Source organism: Monodelphis domestica, chromosome 2, assembly GCF_027887165.1.
Source record: "Monodelphis domestica isolate mMonDom1 chromosome 2, mMonDom1.pri, whole genome shotgun sequence".
NCBI lineage: Eukaryota > Metazoa > Chordata > Mammalia > Didelphimorphia > Didelphidae > Monodelphis > Monodelphis domestica.
The window spans coordinates 26,397,257-26,422,887 of NC_077228.1; the positions used below are offsets into that span (position 1 = coordinate 26,397,257).

Consider the following 25,631-nt stretch of genomic DNA (forward strand, 5'->3'; position numbering starts at 1 on the left):
ATGTCCCTTCAGCTCCCAGAGGAAGGAATTGAATTCAATGATGTCAAGTCCCTTCCGGTGCTTCACCCTTAGGGTTAACTATCAAAACTCAGCATGATTACCACAGGAGCAGAAACGGGTGGAATGAAAAGTGTTAGCAAGTGTCCTCGCACTCAGAACCAACCCATCCAGGGTCAGGGTTAGGAGGCCCAAGACTAGATCCTGGACACGTCGGTTTTCAGGATCAGGCCAGTACCAGGATAGGATCTCAAAGCCCTGTGCAAAGTTCATGGGAATAAGAGAAAAGGAGAAGGGGGTGGGGGGGCAGGGTGAGAGATGGCATAGAAAGGGCACACCGAAAAGCACCAAATTAAATATTAAGAAAAAGACTTGGCCAAGCCATGCGAGAGGAGAGATGCTTAAAAAACCAGGACCAGGGGATAACCCTAAGGATGCCCTTTGGAGGGGCCTCCTTGGCTTAACACAAAGTAAGACTTGCCTATGAACCCTCCGTCATTTCCTTCATCTTGGGCTGTGCCAAGTCAAAAACGGCTACTGAGGTGGAAGCCCTTCTATGGCCAAGGAGGTGCCAGGCACTGTAATTAAGCTGGGCACTCGTGTCTACGGCCCAGTGCCAGGGAAGGCAAATGGAAGCAGTGAAATAAAAATCAATGGCCCTTCAAAGGGGAGCACATGATGAATGCCTGCTCAAAGTTGTAAGACTTGAGAAGTGGAAGGAAACTGAGTGGATCATAGGAGATGAGAACTGCTTGGACTAACTAGCATGCAATTGGTTAACAGGCCAGCACCAGGAAAACATCACGATGGGTGATACAGACAGAGACAGAGCAGAGAAAGGGCAGCTTCTGGAGGATGCTAGACTGTGGCATGGCAGGGACCCTGCCCCCCATGCTCACCATAACACAAGCCCGTGAGGATTCATTTTGGCAGCAGTACAAGGAGGCTTTCAGAGGGAAAACATTAGAGTCTGATCAATTTTATTATGCCCCTTTACAAAAACCTTTAAGGTTTTTAACTGAAATACGTTTAGGTCTCTTTTCCAACCCCAGAGGATGAAGATTGCATTGGCTATATTTAACCCGATATGCATACAATTACGTGATGGACAATGCGGGCTGCTCCTTCAAAAGCCAGCATCCCATTTGTTCCTGGAAGTTGGAACGGTTCACTTCTTTTAATACAATAAAAAATGAGAAGAAACGTTCTCAGTATTTGCGCTTGCTTTTCCTCCCAAAGGGAATGGGGCGGCAGCCCTCCAAAGCAGCCAGTCGTCCGTAATATCCTCCCCTTGGAATCACGTATCTCCCATCCCTCTGCCCCCTATTTTCAAACACTCAGAGGACTAATCAGTCTCTTCTCTCCTGCTAACACTTACCTGGCTTTAGCCTTTAACCATTATATTAGGGAGAGGGAGGCTGAGTTTTCAACACAAACTTCCAAGAGGCATGTAACTCAATCTTTCCAGCTAAATTCAATCCGTTTTAAGAAGGCCAATTTAAAGCATCCTTCTGAGAGGGCAGGAAGAAGCCATAATGTTTGAGAGGCGTCTCCAGGCCTCTCAGGGTCCCTGTAGACTCAGCCCTCTCCTAATGAACACTCACCATTCATGAGCACGGAATGGCAGATCACACACACTCGGGCTTCCTTTCTCTCCATATATAGCAACTTGCACTTGAGGCTACAACATGCAGCACAGAAAACCTGTGTAGAGAGAGAACAGTCCAAATTACTCAGATCCCCCAACGCAGAAAGAACAGGGAGGTTCTAATGGGAGCACCAGAAACCCATCAAAGAGAAATTCAGGCCCAGCGGCCACTCCCGGCAGCGACCGGATGGCCCAGGACGTCAGAAGCAGAGACAGCCACTTGCCAGGGATCTGGGACAGCGCTCGCTTCTCCTCCTTTCTCCAGCATTCATGAGGACGGGCGTACGCGCACATAAACACAGACGTGAGAGAGACAGACTCAAAGCCCGATGGACGGAGGGAGAGACACACAGAGTGGATAACGCAGAGACAGGGACAAGAGGAAGGGATGGGGAGGGAGGCGCACCACTGACAGCAAGGAGCATGGAAATTAATTCCAAACACGTCCGTCATGTGTGAACAAATGACAGTCTCTGCTTTCGAGAAGCTCATAACCTTGTTCCCCCGGGTGCAAGTATCAACAATATGGAAATACGTCTTGATCAACGACATATAAAACCCAGCGGAACTGCTCATCAGCTACGGGAGGGGAAGAACAGGAATCTTGTAGCCATGGGAAAATATTCTAACTTAACTAATTAAATACAATTTTTAAGAAAAGAAGCTCATCATCTGGCACCGGTATGGGTGCATGAGTCCCCCCCCCCCCCAAGTTAAGACAAAGAACTCTAGGCAAAGGTGAGGAATAGAACGCACTGGGCTGACAGAGATGGAAGGAGGAGCAGCCTGGAGGAGGAGCCTGCGGTGCCCACAAAGATGTGCATGTGGAGGGCTCTCAGAACCAGTATTTGAGGGAATGAACGGGCACCCAGTAAAGCCTCCACAGCAGAGAGAGAACATGGGTTAGCCATTTGTTCAGACAGCAGACGAGATCCTGGTTAACTGGACCATACGTGAGCAGGCAGGTTCGGGGCGCGACATGAAGCGAGCCAAGGTAGGCCCACCTCGGCACTCTGGTGTTGTGGGTCAGATCTCTACCTTGGCCAGACGCTCACAAAAGCAGGGCCGCGCCAGATCCAGGCGGTGAGTGCGGGTCCCGCTCCGGGATCCCCACAATTAATCCATTAGACTAGATGAAGCAGCCCCTGCCTTTGGGGAGCATCTATTCCTCTTCCTAAAGGGCAATGCGGTCGTCTAGAGGATGACCCAGAAGTGCCTGGACAGGTGATGCTGTCCCTGCCCAAAAGGAGCTGGCAGAACCCCCTCCGGCCTCTCACCCAGGCCACTAAAATAGCCTTTGGCAGTTCCCTAAAAGGCAAACCCTTCATCTGGCCTTTCCAATCTACTTTTCAGCTTTATTCCCCATGACTTCTCTCTCTCACGCACACTCTCTGCTAGCCCCAGTGGACCTCCCGCTGGCCTCTCAGAGCTGTGAAGTGGCCAGTTCTGCTCCCTTCCCTAGTTCTGCCCGTGGAAAGCCCTCCTCTTAGCCCAGCTGGGGCAGCCCCGCCTTCAGGAGGTCTTCCTGGGCTCCTCCAACTCTCATAGAGCGCCCTCAGGCCTCCCATCTCTCCTGCCCTTCATTCTGGATCCCTTTTCCTGCGCGCTCAATCATATCTGAACGTGGGTGACAGCGATCTGCACGCGTGTCCCCCCCCCCAGCTCATGAGGGCCAGCACGGGTGGCTTTTCCTCCCCCCCCAGCTCATGAGGGCCGGCACGGGTGGCTTTTCCTCCCCCCCCAGCTCATGAGGGCCGGCACGGGTGGCTTTTCCTCCCCCCCCCAGCTCATGAGGGCCGGCACGGGTGGCTTTTCCTCCCCCCCCCCCAGCTCATGAGGGCCGGCGTGTGTGGCTTTTCCTCGCTTAGTCTCCACAGCTAGAACAAGGCTCCGTGCATAGTAGGCGCTTCACGTCTCCGTGTCCCCAGTGAATGGACCTCAAGGGCCTCCCTGTCCCCCCTCCAAGACATCTTGTCCGAATAAGAGGAGGAGGAATGGCAGGAATCTGCCCTTCTGACTTGGGGGATCTGAATAGCACCTAGCTAATGACCGGGCAGGCAGCTGCCCCCCCCAGCAGCAGTTTCCGGTCTAGGCTCCCCCCTCCAGTGCCTGGTCCCACTTGTTCGGGTCAGACTTCCCATCCTTCGCCCCTCGGCTGGCCACCGGCTCCATTTCACTCGGACAGCGGCCATGGCGGCTCCAAAGGCGGGTCGTGACCTCTTCTTGCAGTCAGACAAGGACAAACCACAGACAGAGCCACCAGCTCTCGGGAGGCGGAAGGTTTGCTGCTGCCGGGGAGGCTGCCGGGGCCAATTCTGCCTGACACTGAGCCACGTGGAGGGCGGCTCTTACTGGTGTAGGTGGACGGGTAACTGGGACTTGGGGAAAGGCTCTGTCTGGAACGGCCCCCAGCCCTCGATTTCTCCATTTCTCTGCCATTCAGACTCCTGCCTGGGTGGCCTTGCAGAGAGCACCAGACTGGAAGTCCAGAAGCCTTGAATTCGAATCTCACCTCCTCTATACTAGCTGTGTGACCCTGCGGCAGGGACTGAAACTCTCCTGCCTGTCTCCATTTCCTCATCTGTAAAATGAGGGTACTCCTGTCACTACCTCCCAGAGCTAATATTTATAATAATATATAATAATATTTATAAAGCACTTTGCAAACCTTAAAGCAATAGACAAGCGCTAGAGGCAGCGGCGGTGGTGGTGGTGTTACTAGTATATACACATCCTGATTAAGTTGCTTCAACCAGCTGAAGACTGAAAGAGCCACAACCTCTCTGGGTTCTAATGACCTCAACGATGAAAGAACAAGGTGGAAGCTGCTGACCTCTTCTGGGTGCAAATCCTGGCTCTGATACTAATGATCCGATCCCTAGACTGACAGTTCCTTGTTTCTGCATGCCCGGCACCTACTACACACTGCCTTGTGCAGATCAGGCACTCAATGAATGTGTGTTGAATTTCACTGACCTGACTGTGGGTCATTAATCTGTCATTAATCTGAGACTCCGTTTTCTTATAAAAACTGGGATAAAACTTTTATCATCTAATAATCAGCAGGAAGAGAAACTGACCAAGATTTCCCAGCATGCAGAGGTTCATTTGACAGAGAGAGAAGCAGGGGCCAAGGTGAAAGGTCACATGAGTTGTCCCAGCTCAGGTAGGCATTAAGAAATAAGACTAGAATTCAAACTCAAGCACTCTGATTCCAAGTCTAAGCCTATGCTGTCAGCACAGGACTCTGTAAACCTTAAAGCATCGGAGAAATATGACTAATGATTGATCCTATGAAAAGTATTATGCCTCTACTACTTATCTAGACATATTTATCAATCATAATTGAGAGTTCTGATATTATGAAACACTGCCTAAGTCATGTAGGAGGGGAAAAATTACAAATATTCTTTTTTTTCCCAAAAAAAGAAGAAAAAAGACCCTGTATATATGGGATGGGAAATTTAGAATTCTTGTAGCATACAAAAAGCTATTAAAGTCACAGGAAATTGAAAGACAGGACTTTGAAAGATATATGATTGCTCCCCACAAGACAGTAAAGAATATAAGTTCAAATAAGAAAGCTTTCAGCTTTAATTGGCTTTTTATGTACATAATTACAAATGTGATCATCTTGATGGGCTTCCTGTAATCAACTTTTCTCATAAAAAAGTACTCCTATTTTAAGACCATCTCTAATTATATGAGAGAATTTGATAATGCACATTATGACAACTGAAATTGCACTCAGTAAGTGTGGTTCCACCACCAGATTCTATCCATGCATCCTGTCAAGCTCCTTAGCCTTAATTGATTTGTTAAAGGAAAATATAATGGCTACAGCAGTTTACAAAAAGAAAGTGCTATGGGTCTTTCAAAGGCCTGTAAAAGCCAATCATTATAAATATGGTCCATGAATATCAAGGAGATTAATGAAAAAAAATGTGAAGGAAGGTGGCCTAGCATATCAGATCTCAAACCACACTATAAAGCTGTAATCATCAAAACAGTCTGATACTGACTAAGAAATAGATTTGATAGATATAGATAGACAGACAGACAGATAGATATAGATATAGATATAGATATAGATATAGGTATAGGTATAGGTATAGGTATAGGTATAGGTATAGGTATAGGTATAGGTATAGGTATAGATAGATAGATAGATAGATAGATAGATAGATAGATAGATCGATCGATCAATAGATTAGGGTTAAATGACCTCAGCAATCTAGTGTTTGATAAACCCAAAGACCCCAGATTTGGGGATAAGAATTCACTATTTGACAAAAACTGTTGGGAAAAGTTTGACAGGAACTAAGTATAAACCAAAATCTCATACCCTATACCAAGATAAGGTCAAAATGGGTATGTGATTTAGACATAAAGGGTAATACCATAAGCAAATTAGGGGAACATAGAACAGTTTACCTGGCAGATCTACAGAGAAAGGAAGAATTTATGACCAAACGAGAGAAAGAGAGAGAAAGAGAGAAAGAGAGAGAGAGAGAGAGAGTGAGTGAGAGAGAGAGAGAGAGAGAGAGAGAGAGAGAGAGAGAGAGAGACAGAGAGAGCATTACAAGATATAAAATCAATCATTTTGATTACATTAAATTTGAAAGGGTTTGTACAAACAAAACCAATGTAACCGAGATTAGAAGGGAAACAGCAAACTGGGGGTAAAATTTGTAGCAAATTGCTTTGATAAAGGTTTAATTTCTCAAATTTATGGAGAACTAAGTCAAATTTGTAGGAATACGAGTCATTCCCCAATTGGTAAACAAAGGTTATGAACAAACAGTTTTCAGATGAAGAAATAAAAGCTATCATTAATCATATGAAAAAATGTTCTAAATCACTCCTGATTAGAGGAATGCAAATAAAAACAGCTCTAAAGGACCACCTCCTACCTATCGGGTTGGCCAACATAACAAAAGGAAAATGATAAATGTTAGAGGGGGTTGGGCAAATTGGGACATTAATACATTGCTGGCAGAACTAATTCACCCATTCTGGAGGACAATTTGGAACTATGCCCACAAGGCTATAAAACTATACATACCCTTTGATCCAATAATACCACTATTATGTCTGTATCCCAAAGAGATCATTTAAAAAAAGGAAGGGGTCTACTTGAACAAAAATATTTATAGTTGCTCATTTTGTGGTTGGGAAGAATTAGAAATTGAAGGATGTTCATCAATTGGGGAATGACTGAACAAATTGTGGTATATGATGGTGATGAAATACCATTGTGCTGTAAGGAATGATGAACAGTTTGGTTTCAGAAAGATCTGGAAAGACCTACAGATGAACTGATGCAGAGCGAAATAAGTAGAACCAGGAGAACATTGTACATACTAACAGCAACGTGGTACAATGATCAAATGTGAAAGAATTAGCTATTCTCAGCAATACAATGATCCAGGACAATTCTGAAGAACTTATGACAAAGAACGGTATCCACCACCAGAAAAAGAACTGGTGAATTTGCATGGATGTGGATCTTTTGCATTAGTTTATTAGTTTAATTATGTTTTTATTTTGGGGTTTTGCATTTATATGAATATTCTCTTACAACAATGACCAATATGAAAGTATACTTTGCATGATAATGTATGTATAACCCAGATTTTGCTTACCATCTCAAGATAGGGGAGGGAAAGAAGAGAGGGAAACAATTTAGATCTTATAATTTTGGAAAATGTATTTTGAAAATTGTTATTATGTGAAACTGGATAAATAAAGTATCTTCTTAAAAAAATGAACTAGTCCATGTATTACCTAGTCAGTTCTTAAACTTTTGAATAAAGGAAGTGTCCTCAGTTAATAAACCTTAATTCAGTACCTACTATTCACTAAGCACTTTGCTAAACAAGAGATACAAAGGCAGGAAAAACAAGCCCTGTCCTAAAGGTGCTCACATCTACTAGGGCAGAAAATATGCAAGAAGCTCCCGGTAAACAGGATACAGACAATATGGATGGGGATAGTTTCAGAGGAAAAGCTCTAGTACTAAGGAGGTCTGGGAAGGGCTTCTTACAGAAGGTGGGACTTCAGCTGAGACTGAGAAGAAAACAGGAAAGCTGGGAGGTGGAGAGGGAGAGGGAGAACATTCCAGACATGGGGGGCAGTTCCATTCTGCCCCATATTTGGAAAAACCTAAGTCTACTAAGTGGCTTTTCCTTGGGGCCCACTGCAGGAAGAGGTAAAGTTTCCAAACACAGGAAAACATGTGTGTGTCTTGAGAAAATCAACCTCACACAATCCCAGAATTAGATCTCAACGGTCATCAGAAGAAATGCCCTCCATTCCATTCCTAACAAGTAATCATCTGATCTTTTCTGAAGACCTCTTGGAAGCAAGCAGCTCATCCCACTTTGAAACAGCTCAGACAGTTCTCTGGAACATCTATCGCCTATTCCTCAAGCTCTGTCCGGTGAAGTCCAGCAGAATGCGTCAAATGATAACCTAGCAAATGCCTGAGCCTGCGGCTAGCATATCACCTCTAAATGATCAACACATAGCACAGAATCTGGTGCTTCCATGATCCTGATCACCCTCAGAATGTGTCCTTGCTTGTCCATTGGATGGGAAAATAAACCCTGCTGGAATAATCCCTAAATTTAATCTGAATAATCCTTTAATAATCCACATTTATTTTAAAACATAAAACATGCAGGGGTAGCTAGGTGGCTCAGTGGATAGAATGCCAGGTCTGGAGTCCGAAGGTTCAAATCTGGCCTCAGATACTTCCTATCTGTGTGACTCTGGGCAAGTCACATATCCCTGTTTGCCTCGCCCTTGACACTCTTCTGTCAAAGTTGCTACTTAGAAAGTATGGGTTTAAAAAATAATAAACTAATAAGCATGTTACAACTACCTTATGTTGTGTCTGTTTTTAAATATGGAGATGAACATCATAATGAAAATGGACCTTGAGGAATCTAGGATAGAAAAAAATGCAAAAGGAAACAATGGTTGTAAAACAAAATCATTGAGGGTCTATTTAAGTGATACCCTAATAAAAAGTATTCATAGAGAGGATAATATAAACAAAAACCACATTCAGCAAGTTGCATTTCCAAGTAATGGTATACATTTCCTATCTCATTAATCCATCTTCTTAAGTGCTACTGGCCTCAGTCTAACTTCTTTCACTTTTTTTTAAGGCAAAAAGGTTCCAAAAAAATTTTAAAGTAGAAAAACCAAGAGGGTTCATCTATTCTAACTCATCCTTTTCCTAATAAGGAAACTGAGATGCCACAAAAAGAAAGTAACTTGTTCATAGAAAACTGGGATCCACAGTGATCCAAACTGCCGAACCCAAGGAACAACATCTCTCCTTGAGAGTGGGATGTGTAAAAATGGAGATTTTGAACCCTAGACTTCAATCCCCAGAAGTCCTTGGTATTTCCCAGAATTCCCTTTAATCTCATCTGAGTTTCCATGTTGGCGAGATCACAATTGGTATTTAACTAGCGGTAAAACCTCCCACGCTCTCTTCCTTCCTTTGCAATGATGTAGCAAGTATAGTGGTAAGCTAAGAGCAGAGATTTAAATGGGCTAATCAGCCATGGGCACATGGTTTTTTATTTTGTACCTTCTTTATTCCTTGATTTCTAATAATCCTTAATAAACATCATAAAATATAATATTTTTATTATTAGAGATATAATTTCATTTTTACAGGTAGCCCCAGGTTTCTAAAGAGAAGTGACAGTGGGTGTCCCTAAGGAAACCAGAGGTAGAAGAATCCATCCTGCTTCTCTACAAAAGCTGTGGCCAAAGGCTATTGGCAGTGGGTCATTTTACCAAAACTAATCTCTCCAATTCTTGTCCTCTATCTCCCAAAACTATTCTCTGAGGAGTCATATTTCCTCTGTTAGGGGGGCAAGACTTGGCTACCTCTCTCCCAAAAAAAGAGAGGGGAAGAAGAATCTCTTCACCCTCTCTCCCCATTTCCCTCTCTTCTATTCCCCCTTATTTCTTTCTCAATCCTTCTATTACAATTGTAATGGCTTGGCTGATCCATGAGCAATTAATATCGTTCTAATTGTTTAGGTCTGACTTGATCTGTATAAAAAATCTTTTGCAATTCTGTTCATATAGTTGCTTGATTTGTTTTGGTAAGTATATGGCTAAGTATTTAACATTATCTACAGTTATTTTCAATGTAATTTCCTTTTTATCCTTTGCTGTTGAACATTGTTGGTAGCAATTAAAAAATCTCTATGATTTCTGGGAAACTAGCTTCCCCTCCTAGTCCAGGTCTGACCTTTTGAACTTTAAAAAACAACCACACCTCTCCTTGAACTTCTCTGTTACCTGGGGCTTCCTTGTGCAGCATCCTACCACCCCTTGCAGCCTGCTTACCTTCAGACTTCCCCCTACAAGGTTCTTATCCCCTGTCCCCCAATCCCATTGCTTGATTCTCCTCTAGGCTTTGATCCTGAATTGTTGGCCTTCAAAATCAGACCTCCATGCTTGGCACCTTCATCTTCCCTTCCCCACACCCCTATTTGTATGCTGTCATCCCCCACTAGAATGTAAGCTTCTTGAGCACTGACACTATCTTCCTTTTTATTCTTTTGACTATGTATATCTCCAAAGCAATGTACAGTGCTTAGCCTCTAAGTGCCTACCAAAGGCTGGTTTCCTTTCCATGACCAAAAGACTAAGCCAAAAACTAAAACAGAAATTTCTGGACTCTAATACATAACATCCTATGATTATCTTTTTGGTTCCTGTTCTGTTTAGCCGAATATGCCAATTCCCTTGAAAAATAATCCCCTATGAAAAGGGATCCAAACACTTAATAAGTACCTGACAGGCAGGAGAGGCACATCCCTGTCCCTGAGACATTTACTATCCAAATATAATCCCTTCTAAGGAAAAATTGGACTAAAGTAGCAGGAATGCAAAGCAGAAGTCCTGGTTAGGCCACATGATCCAGGTCAGGTAACTTCCCACTCTAGACATCATTATAATTCTGTTTCTAACTGCAATTTCATTTGTATCTAACCCTCTCATCACTGACTGCTTATGGCTCCATAAAATTCACCTAATTGTTTTATATTATTTTATTTACGTGAATACTGACCTTTGACAGGGTGGAATTTACCCTCCACCTTATCAGTTAAGTCCTAAGGAAATGCTGAGGCACATCAGAGCTTAACATCTTGCCCAGGGATCAAAATCTAGTTAGCATTTGATATAGGATTTGAACTCAGTACTTACTAGTAACTGCAAACCCAGCGCTCCATACACTATCTCAAATAGCTGCCTCTATTGCAATTACATAAGGGGCAAAAAGGGGATGAAGGAGTGCTGAAATTAGATGACCCTTATCCAGTCCTGCCTCTTCCTACTACTTAATCAAGATTCCTGTGGGCTAAAAAAAAAAGTCTGTGTAAAAGCTATGCTTCCCCTCATGCCATCTCCAACATTCCTGTCTCTACTAGAAGGCCAATTCTCCAATTCCCATCAGAATTCCTCCAGCCCTGTCAATGCCACCCACAGCACAGTTATATTGTTACCAAGTGTGATAATAATGATGATGACAACAGCAATGGATTTTAACAGCATTTTAAGTTTTGCAAAAGGCTGTGCAAACTTCCCTTATTTGAAGTTCCTCGGAAGGGCTGCCCCAGCTCTTTTCCCCTGAGGCTCTGCCCTCTCAGTTGGCCTGGCTCCCAACACAGGCTCGCTAACACACCAACTATTTATGGCCCATACTCTGAAGGGCTCTTCACCAATATGGCCCCAGGGAAAGGAGATTTTTGGCTACAACAATTCTTGACATCATCTGCCAAGACAAAGAGGAGCAGCGAGTGATAAACAGATGAAATCCTCACCCCTTCGAGTCTAACGTACAAGCTGAGGATGAATGACTGGAAGAGCAGCTCATAGGAGAAGGGCTTCTGGCATAGCCCCTGCCTCACAGGAAACCATGAGATGGGGTAGGCAAGTACCACCACTTCTGTTTTTATACATGAGGAAACCAATCTTCAGTGATTTGACAGACTCTCAGAGCTACTGTCTCTTGCTTAAGGAATTCCAATGACAACCATCAAAGGTGGATCATTCGACATGGGGAAGCTTTATTTGCTAAGAAGCTTATCCTAACATTAAGCTGAAATCTGCCTCTAGACAACTTCTATTCTTGGTCCAAGTTTAGGCTTTTAAGATGTGTTATTATTTTCTTTGGGGGGGGGGGGCAGGCGGGACGACTGTGCTATTGTTGTGAACTTTGACTTGAATTTGAGCCTAATCTAGAACAAGAGACTACCTCCCAGAATCTAGAAGGCACTGTGAAAATGCCTGTAGAGACCACACGCTGCACCAGAAGATTCAGAGTTAGCTTTGAGATAGGACGAATTTGAACTTTGGGGGAACTGAAATGCTTTTGCTTTGAATGTACACTCTTATGCTAATTGGCTTTTTGTCAATGCACCTATTTTCAGTTTTGTTCCTTTTCTTTTTTCTTTTCCTCTTATCCCCAAATTATTGTAATTTCCCTTTAAAAACTGTAATATTTGGGGGCAGCTGGGTAGCACAGTGGATTGAGAACCAGTCCTAGAGACGAGAGGTCCTAGGTTCAAATCTGACTTCAGCCACTTCCCAGCTGTGTGACCCTGGGCAAGTCACTTGACCCCCATTGCCTAGCCCTTACCACTCTTCTGCCTTGGAGCCAATACACAGTATTGACTCCAAGACGGAAGGTAAGGGTCTAAAAAAAATTTTTTTTTAAAAACTGTAATATTTGTATATACCTCTAGTTCAAGTTATAAGTTAGTTATGTTTTCATGATCCATTGAGGAGACTGATCTCCCAAAGGATTACGGGGGAGAATGTATTGATTTAGAATCTTGAACCCTAGAAACTACATTTCCCTCAATCCCCTTTTCCTTTTCCTGTCGTGTGTCATTGGTTAATTTGGTATTCAGTTTCAACTTCCTCCACACTGGTGCCCTCCCTCCAAGAAGCTCTTGCTCTCTGGCTGAACCAGCATGGAGGAAGGGAGTTGCTGGCTAGGTTTCTTTGTTTTTTTACTTTCTCTTTGTTCTAAGTTTATTTTAATAAATAGTATTAAAATAATACTTGGAGTATAGAATATTAATTTTAATCTTTACATTGAGTTGTTCAAGGTTATATTGTTATTAAGTAAGAACAACCCTGCAAGTTAGAAGAGATGACGAGGATCATCCAATCCAAACCTTTCACTTTACCAAGAAGAAAACTGAAATCCAGAGGGATGGCATGGTCTGCCCAGGATCTCATAGACAGCAGGAACAAGACAGAGAACAGAAGCACACCACTCCAGGGGAGCTACTTATGAGGATCAAGTGAGGCAATATTTTCAAAGTGCTTTATACAGTGTAGGTGCCACATACATAATAGCTAATTGCTGTTATCATTGGCTTCCAAGTCCAGTCCTCAATCAAACATGTCATTCTGTGTCACAAGCACAGACTCATTTCCCAAGAGATTAAAATAAGGACGGCCTAGCCCTCCACTTCAATCACACATAAAAGATGTGACAGCCTCGCTTGAACATCTACAAAGCACTTTATGTTGGATCCTGAAACATTAAGTGCTATTGTTATCTCCAATTTAAAGAAAACTGAGAATGAAAGAGGCTAAGGAACTGAGCCCAGATCCACAGAGCTATCAAGTGCCTGAAGAGAATCTGAATTCAGGTCTTTCTACCCTGACATCTATCATTCTATTTCCCACAAAGCCTAATAATGACCCTTGAGTGGACTGTGGCCAGTACAAATATTTTTCTAACAAGATAAAAAGCCTGTTTAAATACTAACTGAAGTCACCAAGTATTTACTAAGCTCCTACTATGTGCCAGGCATTACACTAAACCTTGAGGATGCAAAGAAAGCAAAATAGCTCCTGCTCAAGAAAGGCATCTAACACACAAACAAGATAGAGAGAGGGAATGAGAAGAAAAAAGTGATTCTACATCGTTATTATTGATCCTATCTACAATTGATTGACTTTATCCTGTAACTGCCTAAGACATGGTTGTCTGTCTCTGAGTTTCAGGATTCAGCTGGCCTGTAATGAGTTAACGTTAGAATCTAGTTCTCTTACTAATCACTGTTTGATCTTTGCCTCAAGGAAAGCTGCTCTTCTTGAGGAATGCCAGTGGGCACCAAGGAGTCTAGTATCTTTACACTACCTAGCTCTTCTTCAAAAGCATCTGGTTTGCTACCCAAAGAAGTCTGGTCTACTATCTCTGACTTTACAGGCAGACTAAAATAATGAATTTTTCTTTGTCACCAGAGGGAAAGGAAGGTTTTTTTTTTTTAAACCCTTATCTTTGATCTTGGAATCAATACTGTGTATTGGCTCCAAGACAGAAGAGTGCTTTGTAAAGGCTAGGCAATGGGGGTCAAGTGACTTGCCCAGGGTCACACAGCTGGTGTCTGAATCCATATTTGAACCCAGGACCTCCCGTTTCTAGGCCTGGCTCTCCATCCACTGAGCTACCCAGATGCCCCCTAAAGGGTGGGTTGTTGCTAGTCCTTCATTCCCAACTTCCAACCAATCATATTATTCCCCACACCTCAGCTACATAACCAATTATGTTGTCTTCAACCCCATGATGTCACCAAACCTATAACCAAATGTATTAATTCCACACCTACCCTGTTCTGTTATTTGTGCAAACCTTATAAAAGAGGAATTGTCCTTCTGATGGGGTCTTTGGCTAAACTGAGGCAAGTCTATTGGCAAGTAGAGACTGGTTAATAAAATGTTATCTTGCTAGGAGAAATTGTGCCTACCTTTTTTGAATTTCACTTGCTTCAGGTAGATGTAGAGATTAACTCAGAGAGAAGGGAAGGCGCTAGCATGGGGGTATCAGGAAAGGAATCCTGTAGAAGATGCAACTTTAGCTGAGATTTGAAGGAAGCCAGGGAAGCTGGGGAGGTAAAGATGTGGAGGGTCAGCATTCCAGAGGTGAAGGACAATCAGTGAAAATGAGTCAGGAGTTGGAGTGTCTTGTATGAGGAAGAGCAAGAAGGCCAAGTGGCACAAGACCAAAGAGTATAGAGAGAGGAGTAAGGTGTAAGAAGACCAGAAAAGTCTTCCAAAACAGGACCAGGTTTTGGGTTTTGAATTCCAAAGTGGAGTATTTCATATTTAAACCTGGAGATAATAGGAGCAGCCACTGAAGTTTATTGAATAGGGAGGTGATTGGGTTAGACTTGCCCATTAAGAAGACCAATCTGAGGAGCAACTGGGTGACCCAATGGATAGAGAACCAGGTCAGGAGACAGGAGGTCCTGGATTCAAATCTGGCCTCAGATACTTCCTATCTGTGTGACCCTGGGCAGGTCATTTAATCCTATTGCTTAACCCCTACTTCTCTTCTACCTTGATACTGATACTCTGTATTGATTTTAAGACACAAGGTAAGGGTTGTTGTTTTTTTTTTTAATCATCAATTTGGCAGCTGAAGAAAGGATAGATTAGAGTGGGAAAGACTTAAAGCATAAGCTCCTGTAAAAGTTCAGGTGCGAAGTGATGAAGGTCTGGGCCAGGGTAAGCAGCATCATAAGAGAGGAGGCATACAAGAGTTGTTATAAAGGCAGAATGGGCATACTTAGTAACTTTAGATTCACTATGAAGAGTGAGAGAGTGTAAAGTGTTGAGGATGACACCCACACTGAGTCTGGGTAATTTCCAGTATGCCGGTTCTTACCCTCAATAATAATTGGGAAGTTAGGGAGAGAGGCGTGTTTTGTTTTGTTTTGTTTTTGGCAGGGAGAGATGATGAATTGGAGTCAGAATCGGGGTAAAAGTTGAATAAGCTCAGATACCTCAGTAAGGTGAAACAATCAACCAATCAAAACAATCAATCAATCAAAAGCTTGTAGACTAAATGAAAAAAGTCTTTGGTTGAGAATTACCAGAAAGTCATTAGATGAAAGGAAATGACAATGCACAGGAAGTATATTGATACTGGCTCAGGAAATCGGGTCATACTCTGGGTCATCTACAAAATATTAAGCCATTCAAAATCGAATGATTTTAGAATCGGGCAGCTTAGCTTAGAAGCTTTCCAGTCAAGTCCTCAAAAACAAATTGCTCTGAGAGAAGAAAACTTGGTCTAGTCTAAGCCTCAGTCTCTTTCTGCTCCACATACAACCCCTTTTGTCCAGAGGAATATTTCAAAAACTTTCAAAGATAGGCAGATGTTGGACTTCACATCAACATTCTGGTCTTAGCAGCATCTGCCAGGACAATAGATACAGTGTCTGCCCTAGGAGCTGAGGACGATAGATACTTTCTTAGGAAAGTATCTTCCAAGATTTTATAGAGAACCCATTAAAGAAGATACTCCATGCCTAAGGACAACTTCATGACTACAATCTAAGCAACCCCTTTGCCACGTGTGATTTAAGAATGCACCCACTTTCCCCTAGATTCTGTATGTACTTGTGGAATGGTGCCGCAGAACTCGGTGGAGATGTTTTGGTGCCAACTGGTCTTCCTATACCGCCCTTGTAAATAATCCTTTCTAAAATCTCATTAAATCTGACTCACTCCCAGAACCATCCTAACTGACAGGATTAATCCTAAGACCCCAAGGAAATGCAGTTGACACCCTCTGGGGATACAACTTCTCAGTTCACTCAAACTAACTGGGGTGAAAAGACAAGCATCAAAACACTGAGCTAAACAATGTCCAACACCAACACAGTCTGGCACTAACTGAAAAAGATCTCTTCCCAATGGGATAGCCCGCCATTAACATGCTTTGGGGTCAGCCAGTTTCAAGTCCAGCAAAGTCAGACTTTTTTGCTACTACTTTTTTTGCACAGCAAAAACATGAGGATTTGTCGAATGGGTCACTAAAATGTTGGCAAATTGTATCTACAGCATTCCCTTGCTCTGCCAGGCAAATAAATCACTCCAAAAAAGAAATGAGACTAGTCTGACTTAAGAAGCCATGCTGGGGGGCAGCTGGGTAGCTCAGTGGATTGAGAGCCAGGCCTAGAGACGGGAGGTCCTAGCTTCAAATCTGTCCTCAGACACTTCCCAGCTGTGTGACCCTGGGCAAGTCACTTGACCCTCATGGCCTAGCCCTTACCACTCTTCTGCCTTGGAGCCAATACACAGTATTGACTCCAAGACAGAAGGTAAGGGTTAAAAAAAAAAAAGCCATGTTGGTTCCTTGTACCAAGGAAGGGTGCATTTATAGAGCCTCTACAATGTGTGAAGTACTGTGCTAATTAAGCACTTTACAAAAAGATCCCTCATTTGAGCACGGCATCTCCTTCTAGAGGTCTACCAAATAAAAGATCCTAAAATCTGCCAGGAATTGAAATAAAGTTCACTCATCTTTTGACTTTGTAAATGCTATTCTCTCCCTTTTTTGGAATATCAAAACATTTTCACCTTTTGCCAATCATGTGACACCTTTGCTGTTCTCCAAAGTCTTTCCAAGATCACTGCCATTATAGCAAGTCAGTCAGTAAACAATCCCTAATCTATATGCTCGACTCCAGTCAAAACTTGGAAATGTCTCTCGGACATTTCAACTGAATGTACTATAAACATCCTGAATTCAACATGTCGAAAACTGAACTCATTATCTTCCCCCCTCACAAAGCTTTCTTTCCCCTCTTCTTAGCTTCCCGTTACTGCTGAGAGTACCACAATCCTTCAGTCATTCATCCTGGCTTGCAACCTAGGTTCCACCTTTGACTCCTCCCTCTCTTGCCTTTCACATCAAATCTACTGCCAAGGCCTGTCAATTTTAACATCTTTTCAAGACGACGGCTTCTCTGCTTCAACCCTACCCAGCACCCTGCCTGATACAGGTCCCCATCACTTGACACCTGAATTATTGCTGCTTGGTCTCCCTGTCTCAAATTTCCCCATTCTAGTTCATCTTCCACTCAACTGTCAAACTGATCTTCTTAAAGTAAAGGTCTGACCTTATCACACCCACACAATAAACTCCAACGGCTCCCTATCGCCTTCAGGATCCAAGAGAAAAGCCTGTTTGGTGTTCCAAGTCCTTTATAATTTGTACACCCCCCCCCCAAACTGTAATCTAATAACCTCCTGGCTAGGCATTCCCACTGCTATCTCCCATACCGTGGAGTGCTATCCTTTCTCCTCTCTGCCTCCTGGCTTCCGGCTTCCTTCAAGACCTAGATCAAATGTTCTTCTATAAGAGGTCTTTTCTGACCCCCTTTACTGCTAATGCCCTTGCTCTGTTGATTTCCCCCCAACTTATCTTGTATGCAGCTTGTTTGTACACATTGGCTTCCATGTTGTCCTCCCCGTGTGATAGTGAACTCCTTGAGGATAGGAATTCTTCTCCCTTTCTTTGAATCCACAGCACATAACACAGTGTCTGACACATAGTAGGTACTTAGTAACTATTTACTGACTGCATAGTATGCACTTAATATGTGCCTGATACTATTATAGGCACTAATGATATAAAGAAAGGTAAACCAGTCACTTCCTTCAGGAAGCTAACATTCTAATCAAGAATAAAACTTTGAAAATAACATACAAGATACTGTGTAATTAGAAATCTGTTACCCTAAAAATAACATTCTAATCAAGAATAAAACTTTGAAAATAACATACAAGATACTGTGTAATTAGAAATCTGTTACCCTAAAAATTATGATTCCCAAGAGCCCACTGACTTCCTGTCATTACGTGCTGATGTAGATAGGAGATAAATTGGGTGGGGTTCCTGGTCTCACACTCTTTCCTTCCTGGGTCAGGACAATGGTGGAACGGGCTATTTGAGCAGGTAGATTAACCATGGGCACATGGTTTTATTTTGTTAACTTTTTATTTTGTTACTTCTATTGATTATTAATAAATCTTACCAAAATATAATATTTGAAGTTATTGTATATTCATTTTAATTTTTATAATACATACAGAGTAATTAAAAAGCCAGTTAGTAGGCATTATCAATATTTGCTGACCAAGTGCTAAGTACTATGCTAAGTGCTAGAGATACACAAAGAGGCAAAAGCCAATCTCTGCCCTTAAAGAACTCACAACCTACTGGGGAGACAACAAATAAACAAATATGCCATAGTACAACAGGAAATGAGGGAAGGCACTGGAATTAAGAGGGGTCAGTAAAGGCTTCTTGTAGATGGGATTTGGGCTGGCACTTAAAGGAAGCCAGGGCAGGCAGAAGGAAAGATTAGAAGGAAGAGCAAGCACCCCAGGCATGAGGGATGACTAGAGAAAATAGCCAGAGCCAAGCCAGGGAGTGTCTTGTCCATAAACAGGAAGGACACCAGTGTCACTAGATCAGAATATGAATTGGGGAGTTAGAAGCCTGGACTGGAAAGGCAGGAGTGGTCAGTTATGAAGAGGTTTGAATGCTAAAAAGAAGTTTTGCATTTGATTCTGGGAGCAATGAGAGCTACTGGAATTTATTTATTGGGGAATGGGGAGATGACATGGTCAAATCTACACTTTAGAAAAATCATCTGGTGGCCGAACGGAGGATGAACTGGAGTAGGGAGAGACTTGAGGCAGCCAGACACACCAAGGAGTTATTGCTGCAATAGTCCAGAGCTTGTAAGAAGAAGGCAGTGGATATATTAGAGATGTTGCAGAGACAAAATAGGTAATCTAAGAGGGAAGACATTGGTGAGTAATACGGGTCTTGACTCCAACACTAAGAATAGGGAGAAAAAATTCATGATTTTCCATGTTTTGGTGGATTTTAAAATACTCATTTTCTGCTTCTTAGGGTGGATACTATACCATTAGTCACAAATTTTCATTAGTTATTTCCCCTATTAAATAAAGACTCTTATAAGATAGAGTTGACTTCCAACCATAATGAGACAAACTATTCACTTTGCCAAATTCAGCATTGTTTTGGACAATCAAGTAGCACTTAGAATTGTCATTTTTCACTTATGGTCTGATTAATTTAGGCCTTGGGAAATTATACCTGTATTTAGAAGCCTCTCTCTTCCCAGAAGCTCAAAGATTTTTACAGACATTATCTCATCAATTCTTAAGACATCCCTGAGGTAAATGGAAGTGGGAAGGAAAAAGACAGAACCATGAATAACCAATCCATAAATTCATTATGCCTTTCAAAGCAATATTTTAACCATACTTTATAAAAGAAAAATAATTCCCTACACAGCAGAAGTTACATCTGTTATTTACCTGTTTTCTCCTTTATCTGACAAGAGGGACTAATTTAGACATTACAATGGAAGGATATTTGCCCTCCTCTAAAATGTGTATCTTTCCTTCGAGAGAGATTATTTTTCTATCTTATCTTTAAATTCTAACCTTAACATCAAATAAAATGAGCATTTCCATGTGGCAAGGAAATCAGAAAAAGGACTGTACGGAAAACTGTGCATCTATATCATATAGAGCCTGCTTTTCTTTGTAAGCATATAACATTTCAATATGTAGCTTCCTGCTTGTCTGTTTCCTTCTGGCCCTCTTTCTTGTAAATCCTTTAAAATGCTTTAATCACTTCCTCTCTCCCCACCTATTATTATTTCCCCTCTCTTCCATTCTCTCCCTATTAAAAATTTTAAGTGAACATTTCTCAAAACAAATATGCCTGGTTAACTAAAATAAATTCCTATGCTGGTCATATTTAAAAACATATGTTTTATCGTGTACTTTGCATTCACCCCCTTTTTTATCACTGGGTGAGAAGCAAGCTTACTCATCAGTCTTCTGTTTGTTTGTCGTTACAATATCGGTGTTATTGTATACACTGCCCTCCTGCTTCTGCACCCTCCTCCCAGGCTTCTCTGAAACTATTTCATCATTTCTTACAACACAGTAACAGTCTCCTTATATTCTGTTCTCATCATTTGTTCAGGGCAGATAAGTGTCACCGTAAATAACCCAAATCCCATATTCTTACTAAAACTCTTACCCAACTCCTTTTAATTTTAGTGCCTGCTCTGTTAATTATTTCCTCTTTAGTTTGTATATAGTTGGCACATATTTGTTTGCAGGTTGTCTCTCTAGCAATGAGACTGTAAACTCCTCACATGGATGCCTTAAAAATGTTGACTGGGGGGGCAGCTGGGTGGCTCAGTGGATGGAGAGCCAGGCTTAGAGATGGGAGGTCCTAGCTTCAAATCTGGCCTCAGACACTTCCCAGCTGGGTGACCCTGGGTCAAGCAAGTCACTTGACCCCCATTGCCTAGCCCTTACCACTGTTCTGCCTTGGAGCCAATACGCAGTATTGACTCCAAGATGGAAGGTAAGGGTTCAAAAAAAATGTTGACTGATGAAAGTGTAGCACTTGGAATCTGGAATAGCTGAGCTGGAATTCTGTTTCAGATTCTAGCTCTGCGACCCTGGACATGATATTTAACCTCTCTCTGTGCCTGATTTCCTAATATGTAAAATGGGAACAGTCCTAGCACCTACCTACCTCAGGAGTCATTGAGAAGAACACATGAGTTAACTGACCTATGCAAAGCACTTCGCAAACCTGAGTACTGTAGAAATGCTTGCCATCGTTATTATTATTACGCAATCCCTTCATTGACAAGCACCCCCTTGGCGGGGCTTTGTTACACCAAAGATGATTTCTATAAATGTTTTTGTATACATAGATGGGTCCTTCTCCTGTCATTTCCTTGAAGTACAGGCTAAGTAACAGATGTGCCAGGTGAGAGGGATGCACATGAAGCAAAGATTTCTTGAAACGAATGAAAGGGAAAGCTCAGCAAGTACATTACGTACATTATACTAAGCACAGGGGATAGAAAGAGAAAAATAAGGCTGTTCCTGCTCTCCAGGAGCTCCAATTTTGAAGGGGAAGAAGAATAGATAAAGAGGTCCTATCAGATGCATGTGGGCGCACATTGTAAAGACAACAAATACAGGTTTCAGTTTCCACCCAGGTGGAAAGATCCTGAGAGTACAGCAACAAAGCATCTTCTCTGCTATTATCTCCACTGACAAAATCCCTTCAGTTTCTGATGTTGAACCACTTGAGTATGGGTAGAGCTGTCTTTTCTGAGGCTTCAGGAGTTACGGCTTTTTCCTTAGGACCACGGCTGCTGGGAAGTAATGGTCTGGGGTATGCTGCCATTCCTGGTTCTCTATCGCCAGTAAGGTGTACGGGGAGGTAGCGCTAGTTTAGTACTACTGGCACACGCTGCCTCCTATCTTCTTCAGAGTGCCTCGCTGCTTCAGCTAAACTAGCTTGCCTTCCAGTGGTATCACAGTTAGTAGGAACGGTTGAGTCTTTGTCCAGAGGAGTGGTTTTCCTAAAAGATGGCTGTAGGGACACAGCTAGACACAGGTACAGTGGTGTGGGGCATGCTGTGTCTCCAGGACCTCTTGGGTTTATCTACCAGTCACTGGCTAGTGGTCAGCATCTAATGGTGGTGGTGGCGGCAGGGAAAAGGAACAGGAGTGGACACTGTGGTAGCAAGGCCAGAAGCATATTCAGTTTTATTGGGTAGGATATTCTTGGTTATTAGCCTGGATCCTTTTCAGTCTGAAATATTGTATTCCAAGCTCGCCATTTCTTCAATATGGTAGCTGCTAAATCTTGGATGATCCTGATGTAGTTAAGCCATACTTGAATTGTTTCTTTCTGGAAATTTATATTTTTCTCCTCGACCCTAAAGCATTGGATTTTAGATATAATAGTTTTCATTTTGGAGTTTTCATTCTGGGGTTTCTTTTAGGAGGTGACCATTGGATTCTTTCAAGTCCTACTTTGCCCTCTGGTTCTAAGATAATTGGGTAGTTCTCTTTAATAATTCATTGAGGGGGCAGCTGGGTAGTTCAGTGGATGGAGAACCAGGCCTAGAGACAGGAGGTTCTAAGTTCAAATATGGCCTCAGACACTTCCCAGCTGTGTGACCCTGGGCAAGTCACTTGACCCCCATTGCCTAGCCCTTACCACTCTTCTGCCTTGGAGCCAATATATAGTATTGACTCCAAGACGGAAGGTAAGGGTTTAAAATAATAATAATAATAATAATTAATTGAAATTGATATCTAGACTTTTTTCTTATTTGTGGTTTTTGGGTAGTCCAGTGATTCTTAAAATACCTTTCCTCAATCTATTTTCTAGGTCAGTTGTTTTTCCTATGAAGTATATCATATTTTCCTCTATCTTTCTCAGTCTTTTGATTTTGTTTTATTATTTCTTGACATCTCATGGTGTCTTTAGTTTCCACTTGGCCAATTCTAATTTTCAAAAAGTCATTTTCTTAAGTCTTGTACCTTTTTTTAAACCAAGCTTTTAATTCTCTTCTCATAACTTTTTTTTATAGCTCTCATTTCTTTTTCCCATCTTTCCTCAACTACTCTTATCTGGTCTTCATTTTTTAATCTCTAATTTCTAGAAATTCCTGTTGAGTTTATGTTCAATCTCCATTCTTTCTGGAAGGTTTTCCTTCATAGAAGGAAGACTTTCCTTATAGAGATTTTCAAGTTACTGTCTTCTGTGTTTGTGCCTTGAGATTCTCTGTCATCACAGTAGCTCTCAATGGTAGAAACTCTTTTTGTTTACTCATTTTTTCAGCCTACTTCTTCTCTTTGGACTTTATGTTAGTGCTAGCCCCGAGTCATCCATCTGCTCCTGACTCAGAGCCACACAGCTACATTTCCAGAACTTGTTCTCTGATCAGTAATAAGCTATGGTCCCTGCACACAACAGCTAATCTCTGCCCTGAATATGTAAACCAGACCTGAGGAATGGGTGACAGAGCTGCCAGACTGCACCAGTTCTGCACCTGGCAGTAGTTCAAGGATTATCTGAGATTTCTAAATACCCCGGTGCTTTCAGTTCTCACACTCTATTTTAGCTTCCTTTCTCTTTCTGGTTGCTAGAATGCTCTCCACCACCACTGTCATCACACTGTGATCCTGGAGAGTCCCTATCCCAGTATCCATAGATCTCTGTCTTCCTAAGCTGCTCTGGGCTAGAAAAATGACTCACTGTGATTTTAACTTGACTTTTCCAATCAGAATTTAAACTGGACATTTTGTAGGTTGTTATAAAGGAGGTGTGCTGGGTGAGGCAAAAATGTTTCTTCTCACTACCATCCCAACTCGGCTTCCAGGACAATTCTGAGGGACTTATGAAAAAGAATGTTATCCATCTCCAGAGAAGTAACTCTTGAATAGGCACACAGATGAAAACATGTGATTTGTCATTTGTTTATTTGGGTATATGTTGGGGGGTTAGTTTTATAATATTATTCACTTACAAAAATGAATAATATAAAAATGTTTTGTGTGATAATACAAGTATAACCCAGATTGAATTGCTTGTCAGCTCTGGGAGGGGGAAGGGAAGAAAGGAGGGAGACAATATGGATCATATAAGTCTGGAAAACTTATGTGGAAATTTGTTATTACATTTAAAAAAAATTTTTAAGAGAGAAATAAGGAGTGGGGTGGGGCGATTACCTCCAATTTGGAATAAGTCTCCAAACTGGAAGCAGAGAGTTCCAGAAAAATACAGCCTATGCCCAAGACTCTTCTCAAAGGATCAAACCAATACTGATCTCCCCATGTGGCCTACAAAGTAGGAGTCCTACAAGCCCCAAATTAGGGAGGGAACCATATAGCCATCATAGGAATCATATGCTCAAGTGCATATTCATCTGTTTAAATGCATGCTCCCCATCCAATTTACTTTTTCTTTTCTTTTTTTAAACCCTTACCTTCTTAGAATTAATACTGTGTACTGGTTCCAAGGTAGAAGAGTGATAAGGGCCAAGTAAAGGAGGTTAAATGACTTGCCCAGGGTCACACCACTAGGAAGTGTCTGAGGTCAAATTTGAATCCAGGAACTCCCATTTCTAGGTCAGGCTCTGAATCTACTGAGCCACCCAGCTGCCTCCTCCAATTTATATTCATGTGACCTCCAAGCCAAGTTGGGGGAGAGGGAGAGAGGAGAGAGGAGGGAAAGTGGGGGGGGGGGGAGAGGGAGAAAGAGAGAATGAATGTGTGTCGGTGTGTAACAAGTGCTCAATAATGTTGGAGGGAATGGCCTGGTGCATTTTCAAATACAGAATTAGTAAGCTAGCTAGCTCAATCTTTTTTTTTTTTAAACCCTTACCTTCCATCTCAGAAACAATACTGTATATTGGTTCTAAGGCAGATGATGGTAAGAGCTAGGCAATGGGGGTTAAGTGACTGGCCCAGGGTCACACAGCTAGTGTCCAAATCCAGATTAGAACCCAGGACCTCCCATCTCGGGGCCTTACTCTTACTTCACTGAGCCACCCAGTTTCCCCCTAGCTAGCTCAGTTTTGCAGAGTAGATATGCTAAATTTTAGTTGCTCAATAATTGCAAGGTAGATCACCTAATTTATAAATTACATAGCTTCTTCGGGGTTTTTTTTTCCTTTGCATTCCATCCCTTGGAGAAGAGTCCAGGGTGCTCTACACAACCTCATGATATCTTCATTTACAGGTCTAGACCATAGACAAATCTTCTTAGTTAGTGCATAAATTTGGTCACTTCATTCCTCTACTGAAATCCTTTGGATTACTTCCTATTGACCCATCACGGTGTATGAGTGTTAAGGAAGGAGTAGCAGCTCTGGTTGGAGGGCTTGTGAGCTCTTTTCAGGGATGCTCATCCACCTCTGGTGTCTACCTGACCCTTAACCCTCACCTCTGGCTCCAAGAAGCTAGAATATGCCCAGTATACACACCCCGGGAAAAGCATCTTGGCAGATGGGCTAAGCCAGATTGAGAGTAAACAATGGGACGCGAACCCATCAGAGGTCACCGTTTTCAGCAGAAATAAAACTTTGGGACGCTGCATTTTGTTGTCTTGCCAGACTAAGGTAAAGAAAGTCAAAAGGATGAAGCAATGTGTGTAGAAATGTACAATGTAGACCAGTATTCCAGCAAATTACTTGTAAGAGAAATAAAAAAGCAAAATTGAGTTCAGACATGAATAACTCTCAGCTCTACAAGAATTTTGAAA

General features: G+C 42.2%; 1 protein-coding gene across 4 annotated transcripts in view; it reads right to left on the reverse strand.

Annotated features, from left to right (window-relative positions):
* The window catches only part of ZFYVE9 (zinc finger FYVE-type containing 9), a 186,278-nt gene that overhangs the window by 72,448 nt on the left and 88,199 nt on the right, over positions 1-25,631 (reverse strand). For all 4 annotated transcript variants that reach the window (XM_056815136.1, XM_056815137.1, XM_056815134.1 and 1 more), the window contains one exon: positions 1,602-1,701. In XM_056815136.1, the coding sequence (XP_056671114.1) occupies positions 1,602-1,701 (100 nt within the window). The remainder of the gene's footprint in view (positions 1-1,601; positions 1,702-25,631) is intronic.